This window comes from Tauraco erythrolophus, chromosome 7 (assembly GCF_009769465.1).
Source record: "Tauraco erythrolophus isolate bTauEry1 chromosome 7, bTauEry1.pri, whole genome shotgun sequence".
NCBI lineage: Eukaryota > Metazoa > Chordata > Aves > Musophagiformes > Musophagidae > Tauraco > Tauraco erythrolophus.
In genome coordinates this window covers 32,300,142-32,317,721 of record NC_141471.1, presented here as the reverse complement: position 1 = coordinate 32,317,721, position 17,580 = coordinate 32,300,142, and the positions used below count along the sequence as shown (strand labels likewise).

At 34.1% G+C, this 17,580-nt stretch overlaps 1 protein-coding gene across 8 annotated transcripts in view; it reads left to right on the top strand.

Moving 5' to 3' along the window:
- DGKB (diacylglycerol kinase beta) overlaps window positions 1–17,580 on the top strand; it is a 331,421-nt gene that overhangs the window by 109,879 nt on the left and 203,962 nt on the right. For all 8 annotated transcript variants that reach the window (XM_086615217.1, XM_086615215.1, XM_086615214.1 and 5 more), the window contains 3 exons: window positions 10,320–10,405; window positions 12,770–12,859; window positions 15,329–15,489. In XM_086615217.1, the coding sequence (XP_086471343.1) occupies window positions 10,320–10,405; window positions 12,770–12,859; window positions 15,329–15,489 (337 nt within the window). The remainder of the gene's footprint in view (window positions 1–10,319; window positions 10,406–12,769; window positions 12,860–15,328; window positions 15,490–17,580) is intronic.

The following is a 17,580-nucleotide window of genomic DNA, read 5'->3' as shown; positions in this document are numbered from 1 at the left end:
TACATTACTGGAAAAAGTGTGCTCTGACAGTTTCTGCCCGTACTTCTGGTTTTAAGGCCAAATAGACAGGAAGCTATTCTCTCTTAAAACCATTCTACAGCAGCTGTCCGTTCATTTATTGTGTTAGACTTGGGATGTGTAAAGCATTGATGAAAGTGAAAAGCAGATTGGGCCCAATCTTTTTTGAAGTTAAGATTCTCAGAATATCTTGCAATATAGTGTGGCTAATGTGCAACCTGCAGAACGGTGCAAAACCTGCTCAAAAAATGGAAATAATGACACGCATGGTTTCTTTCATGTTTGTGGTTTTATCCTGTACCTGAATGCTAGTGCTGTTTTATTACTAAAATGTTATTTGTTGTTTGTATTTTATTATGCTACTCTTGACACGTTTGGAAAACTTAAGTAATCCTAGTCCAAAGAGTAAGTTGACTAGAAAAACTGCAGAAATTTATTTGAGGAATTTATAAGATATTCTGAGACAAAAATAGTAGCCAATACTGTTTTACATATGGTATAATAGAAATGCCATGCTAGAGACTGAGATGACGACTTTCAAAACAACTGATTTTTTTTTTTCCAGAATCATCTTGTTTCATTGAACCTTTTTTAAAAAACAAAACAAAACCCCCACAAAATCAAACCCCACTTACTGACTGCGTTTTTTTCTGTTACTGACTTCTGGTTTTCTCCAGATGTATGAAAATGTATTTTAAGGCAGAAGCACAAGAGGGCAGTGTTAAGTTCAAACTGAAACCCTACACTGAAGCAATTTAAACTTTAGTCTTTTGAACCAGGACAGTGTTTTTTAGAAAATATTTTCAATTTCTCTTCCTATTAGGAATCGAAATAGTTTTACTTCAGAGTCACTTTGAAGAAATTTCTGATTAATTTTCAAACAGACACTGCATTTTATTAAGCTTGTTTTGGTATATTTTTTTATTCATTCCACAGAAATTAATAATCCTAAATTTCCAGTTTATCTCCTGCCATCACTTCATGCCCTTGGCAATACTGTCTAGACTGCATATAATTTGTCCCTTAAGTGAGCAGTTGAATAAACTCTGTATTTCACTTACCAGTCCTTGTTTCCCTCTCTGCAAGGTCTGGATTGCCTAGTAAAACCTGCCTATCCATCCATCCACTCACTTACCGCTCTCTATAATGCCAGTTATACTGAATTGTCAAGCAAAATTTTACATTTCTTTAGTATTGTCATATGTGTCATTTAGATTGAAATGGAACAGAGTGAGGGATTGTATAGCACAGAGAAAAACAAAAGTGTGTTCTTTGTGCCAATTACTGTTATTTAGTGGAAAGGGATAAACATAATGTATATTTATTTTAAAGCATTTATGATTATTGTAATACATTTTAATTGAGTCAATTTTGAGGTTTTTTTTTTCTTTTGAATGCTAATTTCAGACATGTTTACTCAACCTATAGAATATTTATAGTATGAGGGTAGAATTTGCATGGTTTTGGTAGAGCCGTGCTGTCTGATTTAACCCACAGGTTAATGTTTTTTATTTATGATGGTATTTTTCACATGGGCTGCTGTCATCAACCAAGAAGATAACATTCACAGGTGTTCTAACTTGAGTTCCAAACATCTGTGGCTAACATGAATTAATGTTTCCAGTTAATTTCTATCAAAAAATCTAAGTATCTGCTGTTTAGATAACAGGGAGGATAAGAGAACTAGAAGACCAGTAAAATCCTAATAGAGGAACTGTGAAACTCGTGTTTTGTTTTTTTTTTAAAAAAAGTCAACAGCTCAGTCACTAGGTCTTTCATTCTTCCTTGTCAGTGGAATAACCATATTTCACAGAAATGTGTTGGAATGAAGGGCTCTTTAGCAGACCTGAGCTGGAACAGGGTTAAAATAATCTTTGTTCAGAGGAAGAAGGGCCACTAGTGAAGTCCCATATTTGAATTTCTTTGGAATCTGGAAATAATACATTTCATTTTTCCTTTCAGTCCTCTCCCTTTGAAAAACAAAGAAACAAACAAACAAAAAATAAAACCTTATACAAAAAAAACCCTCCATCTTTCATAATACCAGTTGTTGTGCATTTCTTTTTCATAAATATGCTGACATGTAGCAGGTCAAACAAAAAATATTTTGAACAAGTGGACAGTGAATTTTAGTATTGCTATCTGTGCAATTATTCAAGCGGATGTGTCACCTACTTTCATAATAAATGGGATGGTACTTGGAGAACTGCAGGGGACAGTAACAAAGATGGTTCTTGTAGCTCCTTAACATGCTTTAGCTAAGGTTTCCAGAGCTGTTTATGTCAAGACTCATATACATAATCTATATAAAAATATGTACGTGATGCAAATAAATCACACGGCAGCCGACTCTCTGGCACTGATTCCTTTCTGACAACGGGAACTGACCTGCTGCGAGGCCTGAAAATCAAGGAGCTCTCAGCCAAGGGGCAACAGTACAATTTAAACACTGGTATAATAATTAATGGTTTAGACATTCTTTATTTGGGAGCAGAGAGAGATGGGTGAGCAGGAGAAACCCTGTAAGCTCTGCAGCTGAACACAGGCATAAAAGGTACTACGCAGTTAAAGAGTGCCACAGTTAACAAAGTGACGTGAAAATTGCCAGGCTGATGCATTGTGTAATTTGTGCCTAGCACCTGGGTTTTTAGCCTTGAAAAGAGTTTCCCTGTTTGGTTGTTATATCTCTATGGGAGTCTTCTACTTCTGGCAACAACTGTTATTGTGGATTTAATGATCTTGAAGAATCTGAAATTCAGTTATTGTTCACCTCACAGAGAGGTAAATAATAGCCGGATGAATAGCAGTCCAGCCACAGACCCACATGACTCTGTAGAGAGGTCACCATCTCACCAAGGCTTTGTCCCTCTGAAAGGCTCCCGTTTCCTTAAGTCTATTATTTAAAATGTCTAATTTATGTCATTTTTATACTCTATAATAGAAATTATATCCACAAAAGTTGTATTTCTTTGTAACTCCCTTAAGCATTTAATTTGGAGAGCATGTATTTTTTAAATTCTGTCCACAAGTTTACCTCTACAGGCCTTTTTAAATCTTAAATTCTGTCCACTTAAAAGATGCCCAAGACAGCCAAACTGAATCCCTGCAGCTTACTCTGTAATTCAGCTGGGAATCTACAGCACCTGGGCTTTTATAACTTCACAAAGCAATAGGCCTATTTTGAAAATTACACTGCTTTTCCTGATTATTGGAATTGATTGCTAAAGCATTTCCTTGCTGTTGGACATTTGGAATATACACCAGGAATATTTTTAGAAGATAACTGCATAGTTGTTTTCTCCTGAACAAAACCTTGAACCTTGTCTATATTTCTTTGGAAGAATTGGTGTTTTTTTGCCAAAGAAGGACAAAGCAAGCCATGATGGGTTGATTGAACTCTAATGATTAAAGTTACAGTTGTGCACCGTAAATCACTAGAACTTAGAACTCAGTAAGTCTTAACATGTGAAACTTAAACCTTGGTTTTAGAGATAAATTTTAAACAGCTGTTTAACAATATTATTGTATGACGACTGTGATGCTTGCTGTATAGATAACACAATTGTTTAATATTGTAAATATCACTAGTTTCCATTCCTGTCTCAGTCTAGACTGCCAGAGCTGTGATCCAAATTCATTCGCCTCTCTCTTAACTGTTTTAATTTTTCAGTAGTGAGTTTGCCACACCCTTACAGTCTTTGCCTGAAATCTGTTTGAAAAGTATCTGCCACATCCTTTAGCTTGCATATTAGTTTGCTCTTCTCACTTTCTTGAACTGGTTATCTTTTCTCAGTCACCCCAAAATAAGCTTTTTGACTATCACAGTTACTTCTGAACGTATGACTTCAAGCTCTTTACTCTACCCACTACCCAGCACATACTGATTCACTTTTCCCACAAATGCTTCTGTATTTCTTCTTCTACCTGGCATGTATCTCCCAAATCTGCAAGGCTGCTATCCATCTTGTGGGTATTGTGCAGCTAAAGCAAACTTCATTCTTGCAGGGATCGTAGGTTTGACACTATCATTATTGTTCAATATCTGTATCAGAATGATTTGGAGCCATCTACTGACAATAATTCTATACTGTAAAAAAAGGTTGGTATACATCTTAAGCAATAGTTAAGGAAAACCTACGTTTTAGTTGGACAGGGCTTTGAGCAAGCTGATATAGTGAAAAATGTCCCTCCCCATGGCAGGGGGGTTGGACTAGATCATCTTTAAAGGTCCCTTCCAACCCAAACCATTCTATGATGTTAATGGTATTTTTGAGTGTGAGATACATCATATGGACCAATGTTTTCAGTGTTGGGTACCTGACAGTAATATGTCCTCTATATTTATGGAGTCCCTCAATATCCTATGTGATCACACACTGAAGGACTGAAATCTTGGTTTTCTAGATATGTTGTCATGGTTTTTAGCAAGTCTGTAATTTGAAGTTGGCAGCCACCTTTCATCTTAGAAAGTATGAACTGAAAACAATATTTTCAGCTGCAATATATGCGTCTACCGGTTAACTTTTGCACATTAAAATGCCATTCCAGGAGAAGGATATATTGCCCCATACAATGCTAAACTGGATTTATTGAAACTGGTTTTATTAGACTGATATACTGGAATTATTGTCTCATGAATAGTGTCATTACAGTACACAGAAAACCATAACTGAGAGTTGTCCAGTTACACGGCCAGCTCAGCTTGGCAGTCTAGAAGAGGAAAAACTGTGTTTAGTTTTCATTCATATAGTCAAATAAATAACCATTTGTCAGGGATTGTATTTGCTTTGTTTAGTAAAATGACAGCAATATGGTCATTACAATAAAGGAATAAACATTGCAACAATGCAGTTGCTTTGTCTTTCAACTCGATACTGTCCTCTGGACAGTTTAAGAAGAGTCAGTGGCGAGTTGAACATCTAAATTAGTGAAATTCCTAGATTAAACCCGGCATTGTGAATTCACAAGTGGACAAAGTTTCTAAGTTACAGGGGTCACTTGGAAGTCTGAGATATCTATCAGATCAGTCCTTAGTCAACAGCGATCTGTTAATGAAGGTTTAGTGGGCTCTAATTTGCTTTGAGCTGATGATATTTAAGGCGAACGTTTTTCTATTCTGATATGCAAATGTCATACTAGTTCACTTGTAATTATCAAACTGATAATTTACTGATACCATTCAAGAAAGTTTTTATGATATTACTCTATTTGATTTATGCCACACTTAATGAAAAAGAAAGATTTATTGAATTTATTGATTTCCAATATTTATTAGTTCGATGTTATTGTCTCAATACTTTTAAGGCCAGCTTACTTTATTACTTAGATGAAAGAAGTTTTGAAACAGAAGTCATAACAAGTAACTTTTAATACAGTTTCTTTATAAATTGTAATGCAGAGCTTCTGAAGTCCTGTATCTTGCAGATGATGGCAATTAGATGCAAGTATTGTAATTGGCAAAGTTCATGTGCTGTGTGTAGTAATACTGGCTGAGAAGCTATGAGGCAAAAGTATTTAAAAATTTTACTGATCATCTATTTCAAAATTATTATCCTTTTTCAAAAATTGAATCCATATTACTTCTGTAATTGTAAAAGCAGCTCAGTAAAAACATGGGTTTAAGACACGAGCTGAAGTAGCTCTAACACCATTTAGAGTACGTAAGAGAAAATTTCTGTAATGTAGACAGACACTAAGTTCTTTTCCCCTTTTTTGCACTTTCATCTTCTCTGCAGTGGAGAAATTTACCAAGTTAAATAGTATTTTTATATTCACTGATAATTTGCAATCTGCCTTACATTTAACTGATACCTATCCTGATATACCCGTATCAGTGGATTGTTCTGTGCTTGGGCACTTGGCAGTTTTAATTTCTGCTTCCACTGTGAGTGAAGATGACTGGCCAAATCATTTCACACAGTGCTGTTTGTTATGCCACCTTGTGTGACTGAGCACTTGAAATCTCTGCATAGTGCTGGGCATGCGAGAAAGTCATGTGCAGGTACCTAAATGGAAAGCATTGCAACTTTTTTTTTAAAGCAGTTTATTGTGAGTGGGACAGGATTTCCTAAAACTATTCTATAAGAATAAAGGGTGGGATGTGTGTTATCAAGAAATCATAATAACAGTCAATAACAATAAATTGTAATAACATAAATCAAATAAATACATGATTCAACAGCAAATAGTTATGTCCTCTAGCATTGGTGGTTTATTCGTAAATAGTTTCTCTGCATTAATATGGATTTGATGAGATGATTACAAGAAACTGAATTAGAGTAGTATAGGTAGTTGAAGCGGTTGCCATGTTTCAGATGGAAATTCCTAATTTGTCAGCAGAAACTCAATAATTGCCAGTATGTGTGATCCTTGTGTCTGGGAAAATAAAAAAAAAAAACAGGCTGATATCAAACATCTTCAGTGGTTTAGATTTGTTTTACTTGCAGCAGATAGGAAACTGGATTAGGAAAGACTAAAACAGGTTAATTTACAAGGGAGCTATTGAGAAGAAGATACCTATTGATAAGTTTTCCAGCTCCGTCTTATGACTGACCCCACCTACTATGTTAATTATTGATCATGGACTAAGAACTATGTGTATGCTTAATGAAATTTGTTGAATGTGAAAAGTTGGGAGATATTTTTAAAAAAGAGAAGCTGCAGTTTAATGATACAAGAATTTGATCATCAGTCAAGAATTAGATGATCTTGTCAATTTTGATTATAAAAATACTATAAAATATAGTAATCTCTTGTAATCCAAATTTAGGGATTGGTTGTATTGGCCTTTCTCGGTAGAAAGAAAATGTATGCAGCCGTACATTTTTGTTGTCTTCCTGTGGATTATTATAGTTGTGGCTTTTCATCTTTTATTCCCAAATGTATCAGGAGCTTTGTTTGTCCTGTGGTAGGAGATGTTAGTAGAAGTTCTACTGATCTTTCTTACTGAACTTTCCAAGTGATTGAAGAATAGGTGTAACTTGGGTTACAGACTATATCAGCCTAATGTCCTCATGTATCATTCCAGCTCTACTGATTTAGGTTAAGTGACATAGGAAAGCTTTTCATTGTAATGTCTATAAAAAACAAATCTATATAAAAGAATATCTACCTATTCTGATATCCATAAATAAAAGGGGAATTTTTTTTAGTGGCAGCGTTTTTGTTAATTAAAAAAAAAAATCAAAAATAATGTGGTGGTGTGTTAAATGATTGTGTGAATTATAGTACAAATTTGACACAAATAAAATACATGTTTTGAACATATCTGATTTACCTGTTTCTCATGTTCTATTTAATTTATGTCAAGATTATTAACATAATTTCTATAAAGTTTATCGATACAATGGACATTTGTTCTTTGTACTTAGTCATACTTGTCATAAGATCTTTATATTGTGCTATGTAAAGCGTAATAGTCTAAATTGTTTTTAAAAAATAATCAGTTTTTTTAAAAGTAGAGATAAAAATTTTGAGGAAGAGACCCATCATAAATACCGTTTCCTCTTTTTATATTACAGTTTGTTTTTCTATATATTTAGAATTCTTGTACAATTTTATAATTCAGTTCAAGAAAATAAGACGGAATTTTCTATTCTGGTCCTTTAGCTCAGCCTGACAGTGCACAAGGCCTTTAGGATGGCTTCCATTTCTTTTATTTCCACTTCAAACCACTTTTACTAAGTTCTTCTCCATCAATTGTTTTTGTTTTTTTTTTCCAAAAGATATAAAAATGTTCTGTGGATAAGAGGTAACAGGTGCTATTAAAACACTAATTAACTAAAGCAATCCTGATAGACAATATTTACTCTTTACCTTAAGTTCTATTAAGAAATCTGTCAAATTCTTACTTTACAATTATAACATTTACTGAGTTCGTAAAGAGAAAACCATACTCCCTTACCAACTCTTGATGTAGGCTCCACATTCTAATTCAATGAATGAGATTTATTTACATATATAATTATATAACTGTATTTAATTTTATAAATTAATTGGATTTTATAAATATTTATACTTGTTATAGTGTGTTTATATAAACTATATTTATATATGCAAATATACAATGTAAGGTATATTATAATTTATGTATTTTATATGTCATATATTTATAGAATGTGTGTGTCACTTTTCTTTTTAAATTTATAAAAAGAAAAAGTCATGTGAACTTAATGCTCTACTATGAAATTGGAAAATTCACTCTGTATGAATATAAAATGCTCCAGGGGGAATATGAATGAAGCTTATTGATAATTTTTTGGACTATGTAGTTTTGTCAAATTCTTCAATCCTCCTCTTTCTTGGAAAGTTATACTTTTTTGACGAAGATTAAATATAAAATCAAGAAGAATGCTTGATAGCCATATGGTGAGGATGCTTGTTCACAAAAAGGGAGACAGAGATTTAGGTCTCTATTCTGTCTATCTGGATTAAGGCTAGCATCAACCCTGTATTTCTGGTGTTGGTTTTGTTTGTTTTTCTTCTAGACTTTCTTTTTGACGTCTGTTACATGTGGTGGAAATGCTTACAAATTTATAGAAGTTAGTACCCTCTGTCACCTCTGGGCCATAATTTGATTTTAAATTAATCTGAAATACCCTGAGTACTGGAAGCATTATGATCAGATCTACTAACTGTCTACAGACCTGACACATTGGGTCGAAGTGGGAGTGCTGGTAATGGGAGGCATTTGTCTCTTTCCCATATCTCGAGAAGTGACAGAGATGCACACCTGTGGGCCAGTGCATGCCTCAGTGCCCACTCCTGCAGTGGTAGGACGTGACTTCCAGCAGAGGATGTTTCAGCACGTGTCCTTATTAGAAGATGTGGTCCTTGTGTGTACCCAGTCAGATATGGCACATTATGTTTCAGACCAGAAGAGATTCTATGGCACTTGTCCTGCAGATATGTGAAGTAGAATGTAAGAGGTGAGAAGGACAAAGCAGGGTTTAATACAGAACAAGTAAGCATCCTTCAGACATTGAACTTGACACTAGAAATTGTCTAAGAGCTCTTCTGAGCTGAGAAAATTAGAGGGAGAGAAACAACGATGGTATGGGCTTAATTCTACGTAGCTTTGCTAACCCTGAAATTCTGGTCTAAAACCAGTAGAAGAAAAAGTTGTCATCTTCTACATCTTAAATAACGTTTTTTTGACCATTGTGCTTTTCATTTTGTTCTTCCATGCTCTTTCTTTTGCTCTGTAGATTTTTCCATTTTATAGAGAGGCCTGGAGAGATTTTTGTAAATTTTTTCTAGGAACAGTAACACCATTCTCTGTGCAGCATTAAAGTTTCATATAGAAAATAGGTTGAATTAAGCACTTGCAAGTTATTGTGTATATTTATTTGTATTTAAGAATTTGAGTGCAATATGCTAATTGTGCATTTGTTAGGAGATTGCTAACTGGAAATCAAATCTGGTCACTAGCATATAGACTATGCATTAAGTTGTCTGTGACACTAATGAATACAATGTATGTGAATGTACATACACACATATATATGTTTTTGTTTAGTCATCATTTTTGAGTAAGGACTAATTTCAGTATTTGTCAAAAGCTATCCTGAAAAGGTGCTTTTAAATTTAAAATATTGCAACCTAGAACTGCTTTAATTTTCAGCATTATGGAATATTGGTATTGAATGAAATGTCTGATAAGGTAGTGATACTGTCCAGCACTCAATGGATATGGAAGCAGAAATAGCCAGGCAAATATTGCCAAAGGTCTTTCATTTCTAAAATATCGTTTGTAGTATGATGGAATGGCTGCATTCAATCGGATGCTTACTCATTTTTAATTAAACCATAGTGCAAACCACAAAATGCTCAACTTATTCAGTATTAGTGTACCATCAGAAATATGCTATTTTCATGTGCTTTCATAGCCAGCACTTCACAAAGAAATGTTGTGGCTAATACATTTAGCCACCCTAGACTTTTCTGTCTTGAGAGACTATATATCCATTTACAACTAGGTAAACAGAGAATGTTTTCTGACAATAGTTTCAAACAAGGTTTGAACTGAGGCAAAGATTTGGATTAACCATCAGGTCCAAACTATTTCTATGATTAGTCTACCATAATAACCTTTGATTGAACTGTTTCATATTAAATTTTTCAGATAATACAATGTTGGATTGTAATTGTCTAAAAAATGAATGTATGAACAGAGGTGATTATTATTTCAAATGTTCACTTGTCATTTGCTATTAAATGAAATGTCTTAAGCCATAAAATGTTTGCATAATGCACAATGCATTTATGATAATAAAATAGGTATCTTCCTTTACTGTTTTTAGGTTAAATTTTTTCCGAGATGTTCCTGATTTCAGAGTACTAGCATGTGGTGGAGATGGGACAGTAGGCTGGATTTTGGATTGCATAGGTAATCAATAGCATTTACATAGTTTTGATTGACTTTTTTTTTATTTTACTGCTCTTCTCTATATACAAAAGTACGGATATGGCTGTTTCAAACAAGATCTTGTTCATTTAAATTTTTGAAACTTATTAGTTTGGGACGTGATTATTTTTAAGGGTATTCAAATCACAAATAATATTGAAAATCCTTAGGCAAGTCCAGTGTTTGTAATCCTCTGTATTTCTAGAAAGTGAGAAATTTCAATCAATCTTATTTAATTTCAGTTCAAATTCTATTCCTCAAATTGAATCAAATCTAAGTTGTTTCTTTTAAGACCATTTATCTTAGCTTGTTTGTTTTTCCAGTTACCAAATTTTTGTTTGTGCTCCATTTTCCCATAATGGAGATAATGAGCTAACAGCCATTTCAGTTTTGGCATTCTTTCAGTCAGCTGACTGTAAAGTCCTCTGTACAAATCATTAGGAAGGCCCAGAAGTTAAGATGTTACAAACTTAAACTTCCCAAGGCTTATTAAGTAGAATATCTTCCGCACTGTGTGATCATTTATTTGGCGTTAGAGGGGCTGCAGAGAAAAAAAATAAAATGGCAATGTGTGATGAGGGGAATTAGGAAGGACATGAAGAGAGGTCAAAAGAATCAACTGAAGGTTTGGATGAAGAATGTTTAGAAGTGTGTGCTTTGTGGGAGGTGTGAACTAGAATACCTTTTAAAGTTTATTGAAAAGGAAAAATGGAGGAATGGATGACAGCAAATGCATGTTTCTAATCTTGGTTTGAAAAAAACCCGCTTTTTGCAAATATAAGCCATTGATTGTAACTCTCAAATAGTGTTCAAAATCATAAGTCAATGTACATAAATAACAAATGTATTGCCTAAACTTGGAAAGGGTGAAGTTTTGCAGCTGTTTATTGTGTAATCACTTTTTTCCATGAGGTCTAAAATGCTATGCAGCTTCTTTCTCTTTCAGTGGCATTATTTGAACAAAAGACTGCATTTTGTCTTACTAAAATACTATCTTCTGCAGCAATTTCTGTGGTACAAGACTAAGGAATGATTTGGAGGATCCAGGATCCATTTGATTCGTAGGTGGAGGAAAGTGATTTTAAATGCTGTCTTTTAGCGAACAAAGCCCTTTGGCACAAGTTGTGCACATAAAGTTTAATTTACCTGTTTTGAGAGACAGACACTTTCCAGTTGGATCTTTTCTTTCCTCGTCTCCTAATATACAAGGAGTCTTAGCCAAGAGCAAAGCAAGAAGGAAAAAAAAAAAAAAAGAAACAAACCACGTAAAAAAAAAACCACCTAACCAAACTTTTTTCTCCTCAATTTGAGACTTTTAAACCTGATTTATTTACTATTCTATTAAATTTTAAATTCTCTTAAAGATTAGTAGTGAACTGATATTGTGATATTGGAAATGCTAAGCCTTCCTGAAGAATTGAAGGGAGAAATTGATAAACAACAAGGTATACCTGCCACATCCATTGGAAAACTCCTACTGAGAGTTGCTGATAATTGTACATAATTCTATGAACAAAATAGCTGATTGTTTAACTAGTCAAGTATAACTTTTAAACTAGGCATGCTACTCATTCCAATTAAATGGGGGATTTGATAGATTATATATTTGAAATGTTATAGCTGAGGGATATCTATCTCGCTTGCAAATTTCAGAAAGGCTGTATTCCTTAACAAAGTTTTTCCCATTGGATTCTGAACAGAGATCCTTTGGCTTTAAATGCTAGAATAGTACCAGTAAAGAGTCAAAAGACATACTTAATTATTAAATACAAAATATTGACTTGGAGACTTGATCAAATATATCAATGCTCATTTTGAATAACAGGTTTAATTCCTGATGGGCAAACCTTTGTTGTTAGTTCCAGGGAGTTCTTGGTAATGGTGGTCATGTGTAGACATGAATCCAAGTGAAAACACAATTAAACACAAATTTCATCACCCAGATGAAAAAGTACAAGATTCGTCTTGTTATTCATGCCCTTAACTATTACTCTTTTGTATTCATAGCTGAGAAAGGCAGAGTTGACAGCAATGGAGAGCACAGCATGTTCAGTCTTGGAAAGGCCTTCAGTATCATTCATGAATGTTTATGACATCTATGGGTTACAAAAGTCCTTGTGATAACGATTGGGTAAACTAGGATTAAGGATTGAATATTGACTGTGGAAGGAGTTGCATAATGGAGTGGCTTGGTGAAATGCTTGTTGCTGGGCAGACAGCGTAACTCATACACAAAACGTATATCACTGTCTTTCACTGAAACAAAACTTTACATGGTTACTGTATCAGTACCATACAATTAGAATTTTTTGTTCCTTAGTTATGTTTTTCCTTCTTTATTCACAGAGAAAGCGAACTTGATTAAGCATCCTCCAGTTGCAATCCTGCCTCTTGGAACTGGCAATGATTTAGCAAGGTGTCTGAGATGGGGAGGAGGTAAACACAAATTAAAATACAAGTCATTATGTAATTAAAAGGAAAAAATAACTTTTACATCAAAGTCTACTCTCAACATTTGGATTTCTTTTTTATGATTTATGTAAAGAACCGTTCTCACTTTTCCTTGTTTTGGAATTAGCTGTCTGTAAATGTTATATGAATGATTTTATAGATATTAAAGTTTTTAATCACCCTTCATACCTTATTTGTAGCTTCTGCTGACACCAAAAAGGCTCCAAGATGTGATCAGAGTAGTATATAGGTATTTGGTTGACTTTTTACTATCTGTACTGCAGTTTCTTCTTTGATCAATACCTTATGAAGGGAGTATTCTTAAATGGATTTTAATTGGGGCTGTTCTGAAAGAGTTACTGAAAACAACTAATAATGGGTTTGGAGTGGTTTAATCTTTTTTAATATTCATAAACATTAAATGAAAAATGTGTCTCAGCCTCAGACTAGTTCTTTTCATCCACTCCTCTTCTCCAGAGAATTCCAGACAGTAAGTGCTGTGGTGCTATTTATCAGGAAATGAGAAGGCAAAGAATGCAGAAAGGAGAATATATGAAAAGTCAAACCTTTAATACTCTTTGCATCCTTTCCTGGATGTATGAAGCCTTACTCTCTGCTCCTCCAATAACTTATTTCCATTCAAGATTTGCATTATAGGATAACTTGAAGGAGACACAAAGAAGAAAGTCTAAGGGAAGACTCACTCTCTGGTGAAAGCATGTCAGTTTATGGGCTTACAGCCAGTTCTGTTTCAGATCTCAGTTGGTCGTTTCAGTTGAGATGTTGCGTATTTAGAACTTGGCTGTTTATTTGGAACTTCACAGCTTTTGTAAATGTCTCTTTCTTCTTCTATCTCATCACAGCATGTTTCCTTTCCAAATGTGTGCCTTTTTACCAGATAGTCTTTAGCAAATTCTCAGTTAGAACTTCTTTTTTAACCATAATGTTCTGTCAAATCATTTGAGGACCTCCTTTATTTTCTCTGTCATGACTGGTGTTCATTTATTCACATAGTTTTAGGAAAGAAAAGAAGAAAAAGACAACCCAAAACCCAATAAAATCAGCCTTGCTTAACTTTCTCAACAGTTCATAGAGTAGAGTCATGGAATAATTCAGGTTGGAAGGGGTCACAAGAAGTTGCTAGTCAGATCTCCTGTTCTAAGCAGGGTCAGCTATGAGACCATTTGATTACATTAGTCAGGACCTGTCCTTCCATTCACTTTTATTTATTTACCTTCTGTTTTGAGGGATTCCACCTGGACTGAAGTAGAAAAAGACAGTATGAATATATTCTGACTTTCATCATTCTTTGCCCAGTTGATTTGAGGCAGAAAATGCCGTAACACAGATTTTTCTGAAAATTCCATAGATAGGAGAGGAGACAGGGCTTCCAGAAACTAAATTGCTGTGAGTGATCTCAGGGATGCGGACAAATGGAATTGTGCGTGCTGCTGTTATGTGGTCATTGGCAGTAACTAACAAAAGCATACTATGCAACCATAAAGAAATAACGTCAGCAGTGGGTTTTGAGTAGGGAGGCTTTGAATGGCTTTGCTTGCTAAAACTGTTGATGACCCAGGAAGTAGATATTGCTTGAATATGGAAGTTTATTTCTGTTTTGAAGAAGGAACGAGTCCGTAGATCTTAGTTATCTATTATGAAGTCATTTAGTATGAATAGCATTCAGAGTTGAAAATGTCACTTAGTAAAAAGTGACTAAAACAACAAAAAAAAATTATGCACGCACACATATACTGTATGTTGTTCACACATTCCCAAGTGGACACAACTTTTCTACAGTTTAGTATAAAGTGTAGTGAACTACTACTACCACCTAAAGACATGTGAGTGTTTCTTAGCAAGGAAGAGTAAGATCTCTCTATAGAGCAGGATGAGATTCATGAAGGAGTTGTTGAAAGATGGAAAAACGTTAGTTCTGCTGATAAGTCATCAGTTATGGATTTCAAATTTTATATTTGTTGTGCTAAACCACATTGTAACAGTCAACAAAAAATAGTAGACAGCTTTTAACCTTTCAGTCTCATGTCAGACTTCAATCAGACAAATCTACTGTGTGTCTTTTTCCATAAATTTTGAAATAAAAGGAATTTGCATAAGAGCGTTTTGCGAAGTATAACCTTAGCTTTTGGATAACTGCTATAATTATTTGGAAAATTCGAGGGATTGGCAAGTTTTGAAGATATAAATCCGATGCCCAGTGAAATCTGTAGAATTAATCTAAGTTTACATTAATGTAGCTGAGTGCAGAAGTCAGCTTTGTATTTGTACTCCTTTTAATGACAGATGCTGGAAAATTCTTAATACTTCAAATACAATCCTGATTTCCAGGTCTTAAATGCATAGTTTTCATTTTTCTAGTCATCTAGAAAGAGAAAGAAAATGGAATGAAACTTTATTCTGTTTGATTAAATAACCATTTTCATGTTTTGCTAGGTTATGAAGGGGAGAATTTGATGAAGATCTTAAAAGACATTGAGAACAGCTCAGAGATTTTGCTGGACAGGTGGAAATTCGAAGTGATACCCAATGATAAAGATGAGAAAGGAGACCCAGTGCCTTACAACATCATCAATAACTACTTTTCTATTGGTGTGGTAAGACTTATGCTTATCCTTAAGTGATTTTCTTTTTCTGTTTTGAATAAATATTTGCATTGCATGTCTTCAAGTGAAGAATTGTTGGCTACAGATAATTTATAATGTTATTTTGCTAGTGAAATGAATACATGGATGACTGACAGCAATTTACATAATTTACTTCCGCACATCCCAACCAGAATTATTTTTCAGGATCTTCTACCTTCCCATTTATAAAGAAAATATTTATGTTGTTCCTAATGGTTTATGAGAGGCCATAGCACTAAATTTAGACTGTCATTATGAAGGTCCTGTAAAGATATAAAGGAAAACTAATCACTTAGTAAGAACTCTAAGTAATCTTTTCTCTTAGTATTCACATAATCAGAACTGTTCGAAAGAACAGTGGCATTCTTTATTTCTTCAGGGCAGTTTTAAATAATAAAATAAGATAATAATATAAAAAAACTCTACAAGTATCTTCTCAGTTCTGTCTTATGGAGATATTCACAGTTAGAATGAATTATGAGGAAAAGGGATTTAAGAAGCTCTTCGTGTCCTGGGAACTGCATCTCCGGTTTGTGCTTCTCTATGGTTTCCCATTATATCTGCTATCTACCCTGCACGTATGAGGGAAATTAGGCATGTCCAGTCTGACTCTTCAGCCTTTTGCTTTGAGTATGCTTGAGGTCCAAATCCCACAGATTGAATAGTTCATAAATAGAATTTTTAACTTGGACGCAAATGAAGTGTAATTGACTTGGGAACATGCCTTCCAATAGCAGGCTGTTATGAAATCAACTTGTTCTACATACATTATATGAACCTGTGTATTATTTTTTTATAAAAATCAAAATTCTCTATTATAGGGTATCTAATTCTGCATTCCAGTATTTCAAAATGCTACAGAAAAGTGTTTTAATGGGAACTACAACATACAACATTGTAAATCCCATGAAATTAAGGATATGTGCTTAGTTTTTTTGATTGTTGTGCTTCAGCATTAACAAGGTTCTGCCCCAGCTTTAAACGGTTGATGAAATTTGTATGTTATTAATTGAAGTTCTGTAATTTTGATGTAGTGTCTATCGGCAACATGTAGAGACAGTCTATTCCTTAAAAATATTCCTTGGCTTCCTGTACTGTGTAGCCCTAAATGCTGAAAAAACAAGGTCTTCCCAAGGTTAAGATCTTTAAGGAATAAGAAATAGTTGTTGGAGGTTTTTTTTGCTTGTACAGTTTAGATTTCAGCCTCTGTTGTTCAAAATAAGTTCAGAGAACAACTAGATGCAACAGAAATAACAGAAATTGGTGTATAAAAGTACGTAAATGCAAACTATATGCACCAAAGCTAGTGCAAAATTAAGTTCATAAATAAGAAAGTGCAAAGGAAGATCTCTGGTTACAGGAAAAAATACCATAATAACAGAAAATGCCCAGCACATGGGGACATATTCAGTGACTTTGTCAAAAGGGAATATTGATGCTGAAGCTCACAGATGAAGAAAGAAAATAAATGTGTTATACTATGGAAGCAAGCAAGAAGTGTCAGGCAGGAGGGATGAGATTTTACACTATCTATTAATATAGTGCAATTTAAATGGTTTCTAAAATGTAGAGTACCACCACATGTAAAGCATGGAAACAGGAAATTGAATGCCAAATTGATACTGGGACATCTGTGAATGTACTAGGCTTCAAAGAATCCTTTAGCATTGTTCAAGGGAAGAAAACAGAATTGCATTCAAGAAATAAAGTTGAACTGAAATTAAACAGTGGCATGATCATAATACTGTTAAGGACAATGTAAATTACTTGTAGAATACTGCAAGAAAATAATAAGTTCTACTCTGTACACCAGGGTCTGTGGGCAAGCAGAAGGCTTAGTTTTCAGTTCAAACTTTAAATTCATGAATTTAATAACACTCAACTTATGATTCTTCACGTAATAGAAGTGTGAGCACCAGAACATTATACCAGGAATGGACAATACAATATGTTGCATTGAGAAAACCTTGTTAAAATTGCATTTATTAAAATTGCATGATAAAATTGCATTTTTGAAGGAATAAGATCTATGAAGTTTTTCACATGTGGAAATATGTAAGA